Here is a 16,115-nt window from a genome sequence, read left to right on the forward strand (position 1 = left end):
GGGGTGCAACATGTACCGGGAAATAGTGAAGGCATGTCGGAAAGGCAAGGTCATGGTGATCATCGGGGACTTCAATATGCAGGTGGACTGGGTAAGTAATGTTGCCAGTGGATCCAAAGAAAGGGAATTCATGGAATGCTTACAGGATGGCTTTTTGGAACAGCTTGTCATGGAGCCCACAAGGGAGCAGGCTATTCTGGACCTAGTGCTATGTAATGAACCAGACTTTATAAAAAATCTTAAAGTAAGGGAACACTTAGGAAGCAGCGATCATAATATGGTAGAGTTCAGTCTGCAGTTTGAAAGAGAGAAGGCAAAATCGGATGTAATGGTGTTACAGTTAAATAAAGGTAATTATGAGGGCATGAGGGAGGAACTGACGAAAATAGACTGGAAGCAGAGCCTAGCAGGGAAGACAGTAGAGCAAAAATGGCAGGAGTTTGTGGGTATAATTGAGGACACTGTACAGAGGTTCATCCCCAAGAAGAGAAAGATTATCCGGGGAGGGCTTAGACAGCCATGGCTGACAAAGGAAGTCAGGAAATGTATTAAAGAAAAAGAGAGATCCGATAAAGTGGCCAAGAGCACTGGAAATCAGAAGATTGGGAAGGCTACAAAAACAAACAGAGGATAACAAAGATAGAAATAAGGAAGGAGAGGATCAAATATGAAGGTAGGCTAGCCAGTAATATTAGAAATGATAGTAAAAGTTTCTTTCAATACATAAGAAACAAACGACAGGCAAGAGTAGACATTGGGTCACTTCAAACTGATGCTGGAAGCCTAGTGATGGGAGATAAGGAAATGGCTGGAGAACTTAATAAGTACTTTGCGTCAGTCTTCACAGTGGAAGACATGAGTAATATCCCAACAATTATAGGGAGTCAGGGGGTTGAGTTGAGTATGGTTGCCATTACAAAAGAGATAGTGCTAGAAAAGCTAAAAGGTCTTAAAATTGATAAATCTCCTGGCCCCGATGGGCAACATCCTAGAGTTCTGAGGGAGGTGGCTGAGAAAATAGCGGAGGCATTGGTTGAGATCTCAGCACTGCAGGTTCCCCGAACGGATCTGTGGTGGTACTGTGGAGGGAAAATATTGAGACCCACCCTACCTCCAGATTGGAGAGGGATATGTGCAATTGTACAATTGGCAATCCCATTCACCTTGGCATTTGAAAAGGAAAGGATTGTGACAAAAGGGAGTCGGAGTAAAAGATCATTATTAGACACCTCTTTTGATGATAGGATTTATCTAGACTCTATAGGAGTTCCTAGAGGAGTGCCGGATGAGTACAAGGCTTGCAACCAGATTGCAGCAGGTTTTGAGTCGGCTCTCTTCTGGTGGGTAACGGTCAACAAGAATGTGGACTGGATAAACTATATTTTCTATAATCAGCAAAGATTCATCAATTACACTAGGGATGCAGTCAGAGGCATAGCAGAACAGCTTGACGCAACCAGTAGAATGGGCTGGGAAAACAAAATGGCCTTAGATTGACCTTAGCTAAAAAAGGGGGTGTATGCATGATGTTAGGAGGGAACTGTTGTACTTCTGTTCCAAATAATACAGCACTTGGCGGGTCAATCACTCGTGCCTTGCGAGGATTGACCACCTTGGCAGAAGAACTGGCTGAGAATTCAGGGGTGGACACATCACTCACGGGATGGCTGGAATCATGTTTTGGGAAATGGAAGGGAGTGGTAGTCTCCATCCTCACCTCCCTGATAGTGGTAGCAGGGGTACTGGTAGCAATTGGCTGTTGAATCATACCTTGTGTACGGGGACTAACCCAACGGCTGATTGAGACAGCCTTGGCAAAACAGATGCCCCTAAAAGGTAATCAGGCAGAGGAACTCTACCTCTTGAACAATGAGGGGATGAGTGACCTTGAGACCAAGATGGACGAAGTCTCGGGGATGATGCTTGCAAATTTGGGGGCGACATATGAGGGAAATGCAGAAAACAACAATTATTTTTAAACAAGGGGAATTGTGAGAGAAGCTTGCAAATGTTGTTTGTGCAAAAATTACTAGGCTGAATCATAAGGCGGGGGGTGTATGTTTAATTAGATATGCTTGCACAAACAGCTACAACAATTATTTTTAAAAAAGGGGAATTGTGAGAGAAGCTTGCAAATGTTGTTGTTTGTGCAAAAATTACTAGGCTGAATCATAAGGCGGGGGGTGTATGTTTAATTAGATATGCTTGCACAAACAGCTACAAGTAGCTGCATCTTGCTTCTACAGAAATCGCAAGACAGAGGGTGTATACCAAGAAATAACTAACCAAAAAGGGAGGTGGTCGACTGGTAGAAACATGACAGTTGCAAAAGTCACGTACTCAGAAGTCATAAAGACTCAGTGTGCGAAGTGATAAGACTCAGTGTTGCGTCAGCATAAGTAATGAGACTCAGATATCAAGGGGGGTTGTACGCTAACAACAGGCCACAGACAGATGTGGTAAACCGATTAGATTAGCAATTGCACAGAGCAGTACAACTATCACGTATGAGGTAAAAGGGGAGTACCGAGAGACTCAACTGAACTGTATAAATCGCAATGTAGCCTTCTGATCGGGGTGCCTAATTGTTAGACACCTGTCTTGCAAGAACGTTTCAATAAAATTTGGTGCTTCAGAATTTTACTCGGACTGAAATTTATTGATATGTGAGCTTTGTTTCTCACAGCATGTTATAGAATGAGCTTCCAGAGGAAGTGCTGAAGGCTAGAACAATTACAATATTTAAAAGATATCTGGATGGGTATATGAATATGAAGCTTTTAGAGGGATAGGGGCCAAGTGCTGGAAAATGGCACAAGATTAATTTAGGATATCTGGTCAGCTTGGACAAGTTGGACCGAAGGGTCTGTTTCTCTGCTGTACATCTCTATGACTCTATGATACAATGTGCAGCTGGTCCTTCGACCAATCAGATTGAATGAGGGGCGGGCCTCAGTGAATGAGGAGGCAGAGCCGAGACTGTGATTGGAACGTGCACCTTGTGGATGCTGCTGCCTGAACACTGTGAGCTGGACAAGAGGGAGGGACTGTCTGTCCACTCCCACACTCAATGGGAAGCATTTCCAGATGGTCAGCTCCAACCAAACATCACAGCAAGATCTGACAGAGTCAGTCCATTCATCAGCTCCTCAGTTTCATCAGCTTTTCACAGTGCAAAGGAGAAAGAATGCTTTGGGAGGCTGCTGCTGCAGTGAAGGTGATGTGACCCGTCCCTCATGGACATTGCGGCTGCGTCCTGGTGGATTCTGCAGAGTGGTCGCCTGCTTTGGCATCGGCGTCCTGGTGGATCCAGCCGCCATTCCAACTGCCCAATGGTCTGCTTCAATGGTGACTCTGGTGATCGGGTGGGTCCTTGAGGGAGCTCCTTTGATGTCTTTGTCAACATGGCGGTCTGACCTGGGATTCGAATAGCCCGAGATTCTATGTTGGCTTTCTGCAACGGTGGAGAAGGTAGTTCCTGTCTTTTCCTCTACCTTGTGAACCCATGAGCCGTGAATTGAACAAAGATGGACTTTTTCTTAATTTTATTTTAATCTATGATTTCTGTTAATAAAATAGGTATTGGAGTATGGTAACTTAAACACTTCTCACTGTATTTTTTGTAAAAATACAAGTGACGATAAATTACTATTCTATTCTAAATCATTATTCCATTGACAATTAGGGAAGGAAATCTACCATCCTTATCTGATCTGGTCTACATGTGACTCCAGACCCACACAGCAATGTGGTTCACCCTTAAGGGCGGCACGGTGGCCCAGTGGTTAGCACTGCTGCCTCACAGCGCCTGTAGACCCGGGTTCAATTCCCGACTCTGATCTGGTCTACATGTGACTCCAGACCCACACAGCAATGTGGTTCACCCTTAACTGCCCTCTGGACCATTAGGGATGGTAACAAATGCTGGCTGCTAGCAATTTGCACATCCCATCAGCACAGCTTTAAAAATTAGGCAAGATCAAATGATTTACTCAGTACTTGCCAAATACCCGTAATGATATCCTATAATTCTGTGTTCTTTGATGGGGTTAGCCCATACTCGATGGACTGAATGGTTTCCCTCTGTTTTGTACTAATCCATGATTAGCAAAGTTGACTGTACAGAACCCGGATCCTCCATTTTGATGCCGCTCATTACTGAACGTGATAGTGTGACAGAACTCCATGGAGGTCCCAAAGCTCTCTCAGCAATCCGTTATTTGGGATCTGTATGTAAGGTGATGTTTGGGAAAGGTAAGGAATCCTCCCTGATTTATAAAAATGGATCACAAGACACATTGTCATCAAACAACTGAAAAGAATTATCTCTGATTCTGTTTTACCCTCACTGAACAGCAACTTCTAAAGGTGCTTCTCGAGTTGATGAACAACAAAGACTTAAGTTCAGTCTGCTCTTTAATCAGACCAGTTCCCAAGTTTGAAAGACTCAGCGGATGATTATATCACTGCTGTCCCTGCCTGCCAGCCTGGTGTGGAAGATATGAATGAGTATGGGTCATTGCCTATGCTTTTCAATAAGTTGTTAAAAGAAAGGACTATATCTCTGAATTCCCTGTATTTCTGAAAGGTGAGGCCGTCCGAATTATTTTAAGTAATAAATTGTGCACCACTAGATCAGATCATATTGAAGTTTTCAAGAAGGAGTTAGATATAGCTGTTGGGGCTAAAGGGATCCAGGGGTACGGGAAAAAATGGGAATGGGGATTGAATTGGATGATCAGTGGAGCAGGCTTGAACTGTCGAATGGCCTACTCCTGCTCCTATTTTCTATGTTTTTTTATCCAGATGTAAAGGAGAGGATAATGGGGCAGGGGGATGAATCAAATTCATTCTCTGCCTTTGTCCTGCTGCACTGAAACTTCCTGTGGTATTCCCTGCCAATGTGAGGGAGATAACAGATTCGCTGCTGACTGATGGGAAGAGGCATTCCTGACCTTGCATCTAGCTCTATCTCCAGGTATGATAGTTCGGAGGAACGGCTGAAGAAGTTTGACACAGTGGGTCCCCAGGCCCTCGCAGGAGGACCATAGGGAGGCAGAAGAACAGGCAACTTAGCAGCTCATTTTCTGTCCCACCGCCTCATCGAAATGAGTGACCGGTCCTGAGGCATTCTGATGGCTGCTCTCCATGTCTGACGTATGCCAATGCCATGGAAACCAGGCAGATGGGTCCCCTCAGGACCAGCCCGGACCGTTTTCTCTCGATCAAGGACACACCATTTTAGGTGAAACCCCGCCCCCCTACTCTTTAATCATCGTTTCCCACTTCGATTCAACATCAGCTGCCACATTCTTTCGGATGAAACCTTTCTCACTACATCAGATTACCTCTCCTCCTCATATCACTTCTGCTTTTCCTTACTGTGTCCAGGGGAAAGAAAGCACAGAGACAAAGATGATATTTTACACAGCATCCTTCGGAACCAAAACATCCAGCACTTTATAATCAGGAGGATTCAGTCAGGATGACATACTCAACCAATTTAGTGCTGTTGACTAATAAATGGTCAGAATGATAAACGTATTGATTAATTTGGAGTAAATGTAGTCTCTTTATTTTTAAGTCAAAGCTAATTGCATTCTGACTTTCCATTTAATATGTATTTGGCAGGAAGTAACTATTAACTCTGAAAAGTTTAGGAGTTTTTTTGAAAATCAATAGCGTCAATATAAAGTTGGTTGAATTATAAAGCAGACAGACAAATTTGATCCTGTCAGTTCCCATCTGAGGTAGTAGCTTAACATTTCTAAGGAAATGCTAAGGGGAGGGGGGCGTGCAGCAATGGATATATGTTCTCAGGTAACGTTTCTTTAAATTCAGTCAGAGGATGTAGGCATCGCTGGCTGGACCAGCATTTCTTGTGCATCCCTCATTACCCAATGGGCAGTTCAGAATCAGCCACATCACTGTGGATCTGGAGTCAAATGTAGGCCAGACCCGATAAGGAAGGCAGATTTCCTTCCCTGAACGGCATTAGTGAACCAGGTGGGTTTTTATGACAATTGGAGGTGGTTATGGTTGACAATGGCTAATTCTTCATTCCAGATTTTTGAAAAATTGAATTCAAATTTCACCATCTGCCATAGTGGGATCCAAACTCACATTCCTCAAACAGTAGCCTAAGGCTTTGTGATTACGCATCTAGTGACATGACCACTGAGCCACTACCTCCTCAAACAAGAATTAATGTGATTCAAGACCCCTTTCCTTTGCCTGTGTACAACACAGGTGGACTGAGGGAGTGTATGGTGTTGAAAGAACATTATGGGCAGAATTTAATGTGGGTAAAGGGACTCCCACCCACATGCTGGAGGGCCAAGGGTGGCCTCCTTTAGGGAAGGACCTCTGCATTACTGGGCAGTGTCTCGCCTCTCCTGACATCATGGGTCCCAGCAGCTAAGGTACCAGCTACTAAGAGTTGTCTCTTCATTGCTCTGCAGCAGTACCAGCTGGGGGTGGGGAGAGAGGAGACTTGGCTCCTGTTGTTAATTCTCCCCCTCCTCCACTATCCAAGGCTCAAGATCATGGAAGGTGCCTGAGGGTAGGTGGATGCAGGGTGGGAGGGAGGAATTGGCAGCAATTGCTGTCACCAGTGATCCTGGGGAAAGCTACTCTGGGATTAACGTCTTTGGTAACACAGCGAAGAGAGGAATGTTAGTACAAGAAGAGTTTCTGTAATCACCTCTCTGTCAGAAACCGCAACTCCTTTTTCTCTGAGCCTCTCTTTGCATCATGAATGCACAGAAAAAAAATTCATGAAAATGCTGCTGCAGAAAATTTTGGCAAGCGATGACGACATTGTGAGATAAGTAGGAGATTGTTTTTATATCAGCCCAAAGAATTGGACTCCAAGTGATGCAATTTAACTTTCTACTGCAAAATACAAATCACCTTCATGCCACTCAATATAATTAAGCAGGGAGCAAAATGGCAAGTTACTGTAATAGGTGAAAGTGAGTACTGCAGATGCTAGAGATTAGAGTCAAGAGTGTGGTGCTGGAAAAGCACAGCAGGTCAGGCAGCAAGCGAGGAGTAAATACAGTTACTGTAATAGCCAAGGTAATGACAGAATGGTGCATTTCTTGAACTTTCCCCTTTAATTGCACATCTCCCATTTGGCTGACGCAACAGCACTGTAAGTGTGGCTGCCGGGGGTTCTGGGGAGGGATGGTATTGTCAGGGCCCTGCCACAAAGCTGACAGCAAACATCTCCCCACATTTCACGCCCCACCCCGGGCACGCTGGCAGATTCAATACACCCACCACTGGGAAGACTTGCTTTTCAAAAAAAAACTGGAACTTCCCTGGGCAGGGGCTGTAATCCAATTAGCTCTGGGTTTGCAGTGATCACAGATCTTGTGTTGATGAGCAGTGCAGTACAAAGCCAACATAGCAGCACAGTGGAGCACAGAAAATGCCCTGTTTACATGCAACAAATTAAAACATGGTAGTGGATTTTAATGGAATAATAAGACACTCCACATAAAAGAATGTGTGATCCCACAAGTACATTTAGGAGCCTTTTTCTTCGCACAAAACCTGCTGAAGTCTAAGTCCACAGCTGCTTTGTTAATTTTTTGCAAAGTGCAGGATATTTCTTTTTTTTATTTATCTCTGTTCTATTATGCATCTACCTCACTTCAGCAACACTCAGCATCATTAGTCAGGCGCACAGCAAAGTGTCTCATAGGCCTTCTCACAGCACTTCGGTTCACAAATAAACCCAGACTTATCATAGGGAACAGCCTCACTTTGATACACAGCAAATTAACAAAGCATTGTTTGGCCGTGGCTAATTTTGAGTACATTCATAAATGGTTACACACGTAGGTATTAGATAAGTCTACCAGACCAGCATGAAATGAAATTATTGTAACATTCAACTTAATGCCTTTCCCCGCTTGTGAAGTAAGCCACATTTGGTTGAGCCAACATAGTTTTAAAGTCCATATATATCCTCTGGATGTAAATGTAGTAATTGGCAGCACACAGGGAGCCTGACATGCTACTATTTGACAAACAGGAGGTGTGCTTCCAAGCAATAAGAACAGAGATTTAGTTTTCCATACCTTCCCCCCTAGTAGCCTGACTAAGGACAAGTGAAAGTCATATATTTTATTTCTAAGTTTGAATCTTCAATAAGAATTGAATCTGTTACCATGGTGACATGAATCTCCTTATTCCACTACCAGAGCACTTTAGGTCTTCTGCTCCTTCTGATAACTATAAATAGATCTATGAAGCTGAATCACCAATCTAGTACTGCAGGGATTGTTTTCCTGTGATTGGAATTAAGTTCATTATCGAAGCACAGCAAGGGAGAACTTTGTTCAGTTTTTGATCTATACTATACCTACCTTCAGGTGTTTAGTACTGACACCCAGTGCCCTTAACTGAAAGAACTGACCCTACACTTGCACCATGGAGTAAATTTTCTGGGCTCCTCTCCACACCAATGCTGTAATCTCTACTGAAGTTCAAGAATGTTCACACTTTTATAACTGTTGTCTATGCGTTAGTGACCGTGAATGGGAGAATGACCAAGAAAATTCAAACAGGTACTTAGGGATTTTACCTCTAAGCAGTTGGGTGGAATTTTGTAATATCTACTTAATCTTCCTTTAATCTCAAGGGGCGTTTTTGGAGCTTGTTGTTTCTGCTGTGTCCTTCCAAGTTTGCTGTTATGTCCTTCAAATCATCAACAATATGCTTCCCCACATCTGCACATTAACTATGACCAAACATGCTTCTTACCTGGGAACCCAGGTAATTCAGGTAACGTTGGTTCCTCTGTTCCTAGGGCAGTGTTGCTACCTGTGAAACAGGAATAAGATCAGAAATCAACTGGTGAGTATAAGTATTAATGGGGTGCCACACCCTCCAGGTGTGGCAATCTCTAAACTAGATCTAATGAACATACCATTCCACAGCACAGAACAAGGACAAACATTGTCCTGTTAGAATAAATAAAAGATCAATGCGGAATTAAATGCTGAGTTTCTGCAGTCTGCGATTTAATGTACAATTATGATCCAATATAGGCACTTACTTTGATAGGCCAGTCGCACAGACAGAAACAAACTTGAGAGAACAGAGGTCAGGGAGGGGAGTAATTGAGTGCGGGGTGATGGGTGGGAGGTGCTCTTCTGGGAGTTCAAGATGTACTTTTTAGAACTCATACACACATTATTTTTTGCATTGGATTAGATAGGAAGCCCAAAGAAAAGAGAACATTTTTAAAATGCCTCCTGCTTCTTTGTTTTACTGTTTACTTTAGTACAAAGTTGGGGGGAGATATTTCCAATGTTCTGTACACGTATGTGCAGAATTATTGCATAGTTCTTATTAGGGCTAAACATATCAACAAGTTACTCACACACGAATTGAAATAGCAGCTTCTTAAAGATTTCTATCTCTTACAAATATCAGTGATCGCACTGAAGAAATTTAAAATGGCCCCTTTGTTACAATGCCTTCTGTTAGAAAGAATCGATAAGAGGTTTTTAAAGAGCTGTGCCTTTTCATGCAAAATAGTAACTTGTTTGAATAAATCTGCATAAAAGGAATATTCATTGAACAAAGAATTGTTCTGCAGCTGACTTGAGATTATATCTTTGTAAAGCTGCCACAATAACACCACACAGTACTGTTGCAAACTGTCAGCTTACCAACATCACAACAGCAACCCTATACCTTCAAAATTGCAGTGCTAAATAAAAATAAGTCTACCTCAGCTACTGTCAACCTGCATTTCACAGATGAGCACAATATTTTATTCAAGAGCAGGAAAACCTCATTAATAAAGCTGGTGCTTATCGACAAGAAAGGGATCTATTATGTGGGTTGGCGACACGACTGAAGGAGTACAAAACCAGATCACTGCTTCTCACTACTGATTATCATTCACAAACTCCCACCTTTTCTTCAAACTTCTGTCCGTACCTGACAGCAATAAAACAAAGACAACTTGCAGTTGGCATTCTTTAAACACGGTGCAGCCCAAGACAACTGTAACCATAATAGATAAGACGAAGTCTTAAGTTAACACCTATCAAGGGCAGAGGCACAAGTTTGGATATGGAAAAAGAATGATCTTGTTGGAGTTTGTTAAGCTCCATAGTCCTTGCGGCTGATCCAAATTCAACTACGTGTTGCCACGGTGACTCAATGGGGCAGCACGATGGCTCAGTGGTTAGCACTGTTGCCTCACAGTGCCAGGGACCTGGGTTCAATTCCAGCCTTGAGTGACTGCCTGTGTGGAGTTTACACCTTCTTCCCCAGGTGCACCAGTTTCCACCCACAGTCCAATGATGTACAGGTTAGGTGGACTGGCTACACTAAATTACCCAGGGTAGGTTATATGGGTTGGCCATGGTTGGTGGGTTGGTGTGGACTCAATGGGCTGAATGGCCAGCTTCCACACTGCAGGGATTCTGTGATACCCCTAACTGGCCTTGAGAAGGTGTTGCTGTTTCGAAGCACTGCAGTCCGTCAATGAGCAAGCAGATAATGCTATTACTGATCACTGCAAGTTAGTGTGGGATTATTCCACAAATCTTGGGTTTCAAAGAAGCTTGCGATTTGCTTTGGATGTGGCAGGGGGAATTTTGTCATGGGGAAGCAGGTGGGATTGGGTGTGGGTTGTAGGAGTATTCACTGTCTGACTGGAAGCCAAGTCACTCACTCAGGCTGACATCTGGCTGGGGACCTCCTAGTGATGCCACACACACAGACAGAGACACACACACACACACACAGACAGGCTATGGAGTTAAAGCACTCTAATGTGCGTGGGGAATACTGGCTTCCAAATTTCCCATGTGCCTCGCTTGCAGTACTCCTGCCAGATCCAAGAGTTAACAGTTTTCCCAAGGAGGCTGACTGTGTAGGTTGAGAACAGAAAACTGAAACACAAAGCTCCAAATGAGAATTTGGACTCATTCAGAAGTGCATCCTTCCCCTGAGTGTTAATAATTCAAGCCATACATTGATCTTAAGCTTGCACCAAATGCTTCATCGCCAGTTTATTGCTTGCTTATTTATTTATTCTTCCAAAGTGATGCCGTGGTTCCTAAAAAGGAATAATGAACACTGAAGGATTAGCCCCAATTAGTAGATAGAAGGTGTTGATAGCGACAGATTTGTAAGGATAAGCTGTTTATTAGTTGGATGAGCCACATGTGTTTTTGTGGTTTCTGGCTCGTTAACAGCAGTGCACAGAGGAAGCGAGTGAGAAAGGTTACAGTGGCGGTGTGCAGAAACGTTAAGCACCTGTAAAGTCGAAGCCATCACCTGTTCCACTGTGGCAGTTCCCAAACTCTTCGTCACACTCATCAGAATCCAACGTTGGTGGGGAGGTTGGGACTGTGATTAGAAGACAAAAAGGTTAAGAATTTGCAATAATTATTTATATGTCTAAAAGTTGGCATTATGCATAGATCATCATATTGTAAACTCAAACAAGACTGACAGGCTTGTGTGGTGCAGTGGTAGTGTCCCTATCTCTGAATCAAGAGGCCCAGGTTCACGTCCTACCTGCTCCAGAGGTATGTAATGACATCTCTGAATAGTTTGATTCGAAAATCTAGACAACACTGACCATTTTCAATATATTTTCTTCCCTTCTCTTCTGAAGGACAGGATTACAATTGTGTCTTATTATCATTTTTTTGTGTGAACCCTCAGTGATCAGGGTGGGATTTGACCGGGAGTTATGGGGCACTATCACAATGCATATCCTGCCCTTACCCATGGTTTACAAGTGTCCACATCAAGTGAGGGTTGGTGGACACTAACTGTGGTTCACACCCTAATACAGGGGCATTGAAACTAAAGTGTAATCAGTAGCTCTGTGCACACATTCTTGTGTCTTACTCAGAGAGTTATCGGTTCATGCTTCAGAGACCTTCACACAGAATCTGAATTGGCCCTCCATTGTGCTACCCTACTGAGTGAGAGCTGCACTGTTGGTAATGTCCTCTCTCATGGCACAATTTCAAAAAAAGAGCAGGAAAGTTATCTAAAGTGTCTTGAACAATATTTATCCTTCAAAAAATATCATCAAAAAAACAAATTATCTGGTCAACAGCTTATAAAAGATACAATAATGAGAGGTCATAGATTTAAAGATACACTTTTCACTATATCTCCCAAAATATATGCGACAATAAACCTAATTTTAATTCAATAAATCACTGTCATTCATTCATCCATCCACCAAGTGATGTGCAAAGAAAGCAAGGGTGATTTGAGAAAAACATTTTTGCTCAGTGAGTAGTTAAAGCATGGAATGCACTGCCTAGAAATGTGATAATAGCAGGTTCAACTGAGGCATTGGATGGTTATTTAGATAGAATTGGGATGTAGGAAAAGGGCAGGATATTGGCACTGGGTAGTAGAGCTAGTGCAGTCATGTTAGGCTGAATGGCCTCTTTCTGCATTGTAACAATTCTGTGATCCTGTGGTCATCACGACAGTGTTAGTGGGAGCTTGCTATGTGCAAACTGCCTTCCAGAGTTCCTTTGTGAAAAACATGACAACATGTACTGGCTGCTGGATGTGAAAGGTGCTACACGAATGCAGCTTATTTCTTTCATTTGAATGGAAGATCCTGACTCCCATTTGGCTGAGATCAGCTGACTCACCAGGGATCATATCTGAGACCCAACCAAGTCTCCATGGTTCAGATAAATCACTGGATAAACTCACAAAGCTGTCACTACAGCTTCCATGGGATATTTTTCAATCATGGGTTCAGTGAGGGTGGTCATCTGAATGTCCTCAAGTCTTCAGTGCATAAACTTGCTTTCCATTCAGAATGTCATTTCTGAGGTGTTTGTTACTTCCCTGAATATAAATCTACTGAGGTGCTGTTGGCTAGAAGCAAGAAAACAGCACAGAAGAATATATGTAATGTTTACAGATGGATTGGTATAATAGATTGTGCAGTTGAGCAGATAGATTTGACTGTTGAGGGTTAAATTATATCTGCCTGCTGAAATATCAGTAATATGTTAACATGCTTTACCATTGATATGATTTTAGTGGAATGAACCATATGGTAAACAGATCGAGTAAATGCACTGGTATCCTACTGTTATTTTACTGTTTAATGTTTTCATAATTGCCGGTGTTAATATGCTCATTAAATAGGCCAACGAACTGTGCCTGGATGACAGTCACACTACTTTCCCCAACGGAACACGTTGCAACTAAACTCTCTGACACTGTTTCACTCGAGTAGGTCTCCAAAGAAAAGGATCCTCGAGTGGTTTGAATTACACAATTATTCCAGCGATGCACAGCTCGGTAGAGTGAGCAGTAGTACTAAGGACAAACCTCACGTAGCAGTGCGTTCTGATAGCAGATGAGATTTGAAATGCGGAATTGATTGGTAAAAAGCTGTGGAGTTTACAATACAGCAACTACACTGTTGGTGTCGAGCCATTAGTAAAGTGGCTGCACTGGTCTGTCAAAATGTCCAGAGAAAAGATGTCAAATTCTCAGCTGCTGAACTGAATTGCATTATCTTTATTGTCACAGGTACTCACAGGAGTACAGTGAAAAGTTTGCAAGTCGCCTCTTATGGCACCATTTTAGGTACAGGATACCCAGGTACAGATTCTTCAGAACAAGTTCTGTTTTCTAATAGAATCATACTGCATTTTAGTGAATCATGAAATGCTGACAACTAGAATAACTATACCTGAGAATTTTTTGGCTCAATTCCTACTACTCTAGAATTACTTTTAGCATTCAAGGGACTCCAAGTTAAATGACTGCCTGATTGAAGTTGCTGATAAGATTAATGTTGGGATATGCAGTTCTTAAAGATCATAATAAGTATAAACTGAACCATTATAACAGCACTGGGTGACTCAATATCACCAGGGCAAATACATTGCTACAGATCCTGAGGACTCCCAGTCCCATCCCAGCACTACCCCTCCAACCTGTCCCTCAAATAGAACAGCAGAAAAACACATCTGGAAATGAATCTGTATCCTATATTCTAATCCTTAAACATCTGGAAAATATTTGGGCAATTGTGGGTTGCAAATCCTGAGTAACACTAGCATTTCACTGTTTTCTATTGGGAATTTTGATTGTACGTTTTTACATTCCTGTTTTTGCTTAAAATGAATTTGCAAGAAAATGCACAATTTACTTGTATAGTTCAAGGACATACAATGTGCCCAATTTTGCACACAACTCCCCATTTAAATAGGAACTTAGAGACATGAAACTATAATGAAGATTCATAATAACATTAACAAGAATCAAGTTTAAGAAGTAAAAGCAAGAAAGAACATGTAGTGTGTTTTATGGCTTCAGGAAATCATTTCTTTATAACCAGATACATACTTCTGCAGTGCTGTCACTTGAAATATCAAAACTGCAGCAGCCAACAGATGAAACCAATGACCCGATAAGTTAGTGATGTTCAGTTAAGGAATTAATCTTGACCAAGTCTTTGACAGAAGCTCCCTGTTCTTCTTTGAGTAGAGTGGTATAATCATTTCTCCCGACCTGAAAAGGCAGGCATGGCCTCATCTTAAGATTTCATTCCAAAGACGGAACCTCTGACAGTGCTCCACTCCTTCAGTGCTGCAGTGCATTGACGTGTCAGCCTAATATTGTTTGTTTGTGTCTCCGGATTGAGACTTGAAACTGCAGCTTCTGACTCAGAGGTGAGAAAGCTATTGCTAAGCCAAGGCTGGCACGATCAAAATAGCTTTAAGGGAAGATTGCAGAGAAGGTGGAAGGAGATTTTTAAAGAGGTTTGCAGAATTTGGAAAGGTTTTAGCAAATAGTAAAACATTATTCTTCCTGTTGGGCAAAGTGTAATGAGGAGACAAGATCATTAGCAGGAGAATAAATGGTGACGTCAAAGTTTCATTGTGAATGAATAAAATTTTGCCTTTCATATTTCTTCATCAATAATAGGAACTGGAAGCAAAAGCCAGAAGATAAACATTGATATGTTTTGAATATTTCTGTTGTTATCTTCAGAAACCTAGGGTCAAATAGCCGGGTTTGTAAACACAACATCCATGATTATATCCAAAGGCATCGTGCAATCCAGGGAGGTAAGCAATTAGCATGAAGAGCTTGAACAGATTGACACTTTGTTGAAATTGCATCCATAGGAATTTCATACAAATTTGTTAACATTTTTGTAGGTTCTTATTGCATAAGTATGGGGTCACACACAAAGCAAATGGCAATCATGTTTTGTTTTACAGTCAAAATACCAACATCCTGTCATCAATGTTTGATACATTATATCTTCTAGTGCAAAAGGGATTTTTTTTTCTAAATTTGTTTCATTTTTGTAAATGATTGCAGCAGTAAAAAAGGCAAAAATATTACGTATGTGTCAGACACTGTTTTTCAAATATCCCCGTTTGTAAAGTTTATATGAGCTCTCATACATCAATATTGTAACCATTAACATAAATCTACTGAACCATATGTCCTCCAGGCAAACACTGTTACAACCAATGGAACACCTGCACTGAAGAATGATGAAGGTAGATTACAAATTGCCAGCCCTTACTGACACACAAAAGAAGTAAATGAAGATTTAACCGTGAATGGGACTTCAAGCACTTCATCTTGTTTCAATCCTCCAGCCCACCCCCAAGGGCAGTTCCTGTTGATGGATACATTAAGCAATCAAGTCATGGAGCATTTTTAAAAGTCTTGATACCTTCAATATCACAACCCAGCAACTCCATACGCAGGCCCAGCCCAGCTGCCGATGCTCGCTCAGGGTAGATACGAATGTATCTTGTTAACAATGGTTCAAATTTCCGAATTTCTGGCGTATCATAGTTGGTATTTCCTTCAAATGTCTAGACAATATGAAGAGAAATATGCAGACATTAGCTGAATCCATTAACAGAAACACACACCAGAGATAAAATAGGCTCATTTTTCAGACAAAAATATAATGATCAGCTAGCGAACCTTCCAGCTCAGTGAGCAAATTTACATCCATAATGAGCTGCATCGGCATTATTAGATTAGATTATTAGATTAGATTACATTACAGTGTGGAAACAGGCCTTTCGGCCCAACAAGTCCACACC

General features: G+C 42.0%; 1 protein-coding gene across 4 annotated transcripts in view; it reads right to left on the reverse strand.

The window, feature by feature from the left end:
* Window positions 1-16,115, reverse strand: part of nrp1a (neuropilin 1a) — a 184,108-nt gene that overhangs the window by 23,730 nt on the left and 144,263 nt on the right. For 3 of the 4 annotated variants that reach the window (XM_043690622.1, XM_043690620.1, XM_043690623.1), the window contains exons 10-12: window positions 15,734-15,878; window positions 11,293-11,385; window positions 8,776-8,835 (exon numbers count right to left, since the gene is read on the reverse strand). In XM_043690622.1, the coding sequence (XP_043546557.1) occupies window positions 8,776-8,835; window positions 11,293-11,385; window positions 15,734-15,878 (298 nt within the window). The remainder of the gene's footprint in view (window positions 1-8,775; window positions 8,836-11,292; window positions 11,386-15,733; window positions 15,879-16,115) is intronic. The other variant, XM_043690621.1, reaches the window with a different exon arrangement.

Source organism: Chiloscyllium plagiosum, chromosome 5, assembly GCF_004010195.1.
Source record: "Chiloscyllium plagiosum isolate BGI_BamShark_2017 chromosome 5, ASM401019v2, whole genome shotgun sequence".
In the NCBI taxonomy this organism is placed as follows: domain Eukaryota; kingdom Metazoa; phylum Chordata; class Chondrichthyes; order Orectolobiformes; family Hemiscylliidae; genus Chiloscyllium; species Chiloscyllium plagiosum.